Genomic DNA, 3404 nt, shown 5'->3' on the forward strand with positions numbered 1-3404 from the left:
GCGGGGGGCAGCGGGGCTGGGCCCTGGGGTTCTCTCTGGGTGTTTCTGGTGAACTGAGCTCAGGAGGCGGCTGCTGTCACACTGGCCGGGTGCCTGCTCGTTAGTCTGGGGAGAAGGATGCTACATGGTGGAGGGGAGAAGGATGCTCCTTGGTGGCAGGAGCAGCCCTGGAGATCCGGGGTCCTTGGCAGTTCTAAAGGAATCACTCTGGTGTCTTTCCCGGGGGCTCTGCAGTGACACACCCGTGTGGTTTGTGTACACGGGCACCCCTGAGGGCCTGGCTTAGGTCTCTCAGCTAAGCTCTCCCGGCCTCTTTTTTTCCCACCAGGAAGAGGTGTCGGAGAGCAGCTCCATCACAGATGCCATTCCCCGGATTTACCTGCCGGATTCATCCTCCATCACCCAGTCCACCTTGGTGTCCAGTGTCTCCACCGTGAGCCAGTCCCTCATGGTGTCAGAGTCCCCACAAGTCCTGGTCCACTCCAGCGTCATCACTGATGGAGCCACAATCGTGTCAGACTCCACCGCCTCCACTTCCTCGGATCTGGGTTCTGCCATCGACAAAATCATCGAGTCCACGATTGAGCCTGACATCATCCAGAGTGAGTGTGTGCTCCCCGCTCCTCATGCATGCGGCAGACCCTCCCGCTCCTCTGGAGCACCTCGTGTGTGAATGGGTCGGGTTGCCGGGGTGGGGAAGGGAGCTGCTGCTGTGACAGACCTTGGGAGAGGAGGGGGACATACCTACATGCGTACATATGCACCCTGAGCAGTGGGGGTTTCTCCTCTTGCCTTGCTGCAGTAGCTGGAGGGTTTGACGAGGAGCTCGTGCCTGCGGCAGCTGCTGGACAGCCCACCCTCTGTCCGGCTGCAGCGCCAGCAGCCCAGGGCAGGCCCCATCCCTGGAGCCAGACCTTCCTCACCCCTTCCCGCTCATGTCTGAAGCTGGGGGAGCCCTAGTGAGCCCCAGTGATTCTGCAGCCCCTGTGCCTGGTGGTTAACACTCTGCTCTCCCCTTGCTCCCAGGCTGCATCACCGTGACCAGCGCGGAGGATGGCGGGGCAGAGACGACGCAGTACCTCATCCTGCAGGGCCCCGACAATGGTAAGGGCGCGCCTGGGGCAGCCGGGGGTGGCTGTCTCTGCCTTTGATCCTGTTCCGCATGGGTCCCAGCTGCATCGGCCACAGCACCCGTGTGAGGGTCCCCACGGATGTGCCGACTGTTGGGAGCTCGGCGCTGGGAGCTTGTGGTCAGCCCTGTGCCCTGGGGGTGGGCGCAGCCTGATGCTGGTGAGGGACGCTTCTCGTCTGAGCTGGTTTTGGTGTTTCAGGTGCCCCCATGGTGTCTCAGATGGCCACCTCTGCTCTGGCCAATAGCCTGGTGATAGAAGCTGTCACCGATGGACCGACCTCCACGTGCCTGGACCAGCCCGGCCCTTCGGAGCAGCTGGCAGTGCTGGAGCTGCCCGCTCGGCCAGATGAGCCCCAAGGGGCGGATGGTGGGGAGGAGCTGGACCAGCCGGACATGGAGACCCTGGAGGAGATGATGGAGGTGGTGGTGGTGCAGCAGTTCAAATGCAAGATGTGTCAGTACAAGAGTGTCTCCAAGAAGACGCTAATTAACCACATGAGAGAGCGGCACTTCCAGCCAGGTGCGTGCTGAGGAAAATTTATCTCACTGCAGACAGGCTCTGCTCTCTCCAGGGAGGAAACAAGAGAAGAGCATGAGTGTAAGGACCTGTTCCACCATACAGTCTGGTAAAGAGTTTTTGTTCTGTTCTCTGTGGCAGTGGGTTCAGCTTTGGCTTTGAAGAAGGAGAAAGGACGTCCACGAAAAGGGGGATCTGCTCCAAAGGCTGGGGAGGACGAGGGCCTGGAAGAAGAAGAAGATGACGATATAATGGATGCTGGTGCTATTGATGACCCTGAAGGTAGGACTTGTTCTCCCTGCATCTTATGTAGCTTAGTTTTTTCCCAGTCTCTGATATTTTGTGCCACTTACCTCCAGAGGACAGTGACTATAACCCAGCTGAGGACGAGCCCCGCGGGCGACAGCCCAAGTTCGGCCGCACTGTCCCCGCGTCCGGCGAGGAGAGGCTGCGTCGGCGCCCGGGGAGACCCCGCAAGTTTCCCCAGCTGGAGGACATGCCCCAGGACGTGCCTGAAGGTGATGGAATGGGGAGGCGGCTGCCCCGTGCTGGGCTGGAGCAGGGAAGGGGTACACGAGCTCCCAGCAGCCCACAGGGAGGGTCTGTGACGGAGCTGTGCTGTGTCCTGTGGAGCAGGAGGGGAGGTGGAGCTTTTGGTGACGTCTCAGAGCACACCGAGCTGTGAGCTGCAGAATTCGGAAGCAGCCAGTTGCTCTGGCCTGGAGAACGGGACCAGCGAGGGCCTGGCGGAGCCCAGCATCAGCCAGTCCGACTCCGAGAACAAGGACCCTTCCTCCAACACTGGCCCCGAGGACTCGGACATCGTCCCGAGGAGGCGAGGGCGGCCCTCGCGCCGCTTCCTGGGCAAGAAATACCGCAAGTACATGGGGCGCAGGTGAGGGGTGTGTGCCGGGCGGCGCTGGGCCCTCTGCCCTGAACCCAGGGCCGGTCCAGCCCCTGTTTCCCCCACAGCTCTGAGCCCTCCCTGTTCCGCAGGTACTACTACAAATCTCCCAAGCCCCTGATGAGGCCCTACCTGTGTCGAATCTGCGGCTCGCGTTTCCTCACGCACGATGATCTGCGTTTCCACGTCAACTCGCACGAAGCCAACGACCCACAGCTCTTCAAGTGTCTGCAGTGCAGCTACCGCTCCCGGCGCTGGTCCTCCCTCAAGGTGAGCCCTGTCTGTCCTGCTCCCCTGCGCACGAGGGCGGCTGGTAGCCCCAGGTCTCACAGCCCTGCTCTGCTTCTTGCAGGAGCACATGTTCAACCACGTGGGCAGCAAGCCCTACAAGTGCGAGGAGTGCAGTTACACCAGTGTGTACAAGAAGGACGTCATCCGGCACTCCACGGTGCACAGCCGGGACAGGTGAGGGACATGCAGTCCTAGAGATTGTCCCACAGCCTGGCTGAATGGCACTGACACTGTCCCTCCTCCCCCTGACCTCTGGCCCTTTCCTAAACGGGCAGTTTTGGTGTCTGGGTACAAAGGATCTTGGACTGGGGATGTCGATGACCCAAGAGGCTTTTCTGTTTTCTTTTTCAGGAAAAAGAGAGCTGATCCGGTGAGTCTGAGAACCTTGTCGGCTTGTCTCTGAGCACTGTTATATGGGAAGAGGCATGGCAGGGTCTTCCACAGACTCTTGGTGCCTCGTTGAAGGTGGTGTTTCTGGACCGGCTGAGGAAAGGCAGCCCAGGTCCTGCAGTGGGGAGAGGGTCAGGAACCTGGTGAGCCCCTCCCAGGTGAGCTCACCT

General features: G+C 60.6%; 1 protein-coding gene across 1 annotated transcript in view; it reads left to right on the plus strand.

Annotated features, from left to right (window-relative positions):
- Positions 1-328: 328 nt before the first annotated feature.
- The window catches only part of LOC104467874 (zinc finger protein 335-like), a gene marked incomplete at its 5' end in the record, with an annotated part of 3367 nt that continues 291 nt past the window's right edge, over positions 329-3404 (plus strand). The window contains 10 exons of the mRNA XM_010081835.1: positions 329-602; positions 1027-1104; positions 1332-1652; positions 1791-1931; positions 2009-2167; positions 2286-2529; positions 2646-2823; positions 2906-3018; positions 3196-3218; positions 3398-3404. The exon at positions 3398-3404 is cut by the window's right edge and continues 124 nt beyond it. Coding sequence (XP_010080137.1) covers positions 329-602; positions 1027-1104; positions 1332-1652; positions 1791-1931; positions 2009-2167; positions 2286-2529; positions 2646-2823; positions 2906-3018; positions 3196-3218; positions 3398-3404 — 1538 coding nt within the window. The remainder of the gene's footprint in view (positions 603-1026; positions 1105-1331; positions 1653-1790; positions 1932-2008; positions 2168-2285; positions 2530-2645; positions 2824-2905; positions 3019-3195; positions 3219-3397) is intronic.

Source organism: Pterocles gutturalis, unplaced genomic scaffold (assembly GCF_000699245.1).
Source record: "Pterocles gutturalis isolate BGI_N339 unplaced genomic scaffold, ASM69924v1 scaffold2349, whole genome shotgun sequence".
NCBI lineage: Eukaryota > Metazoa > Chordata > Aves > Pterocliformes > Pteroclidae > Pterocles > Pterocles gutturalis.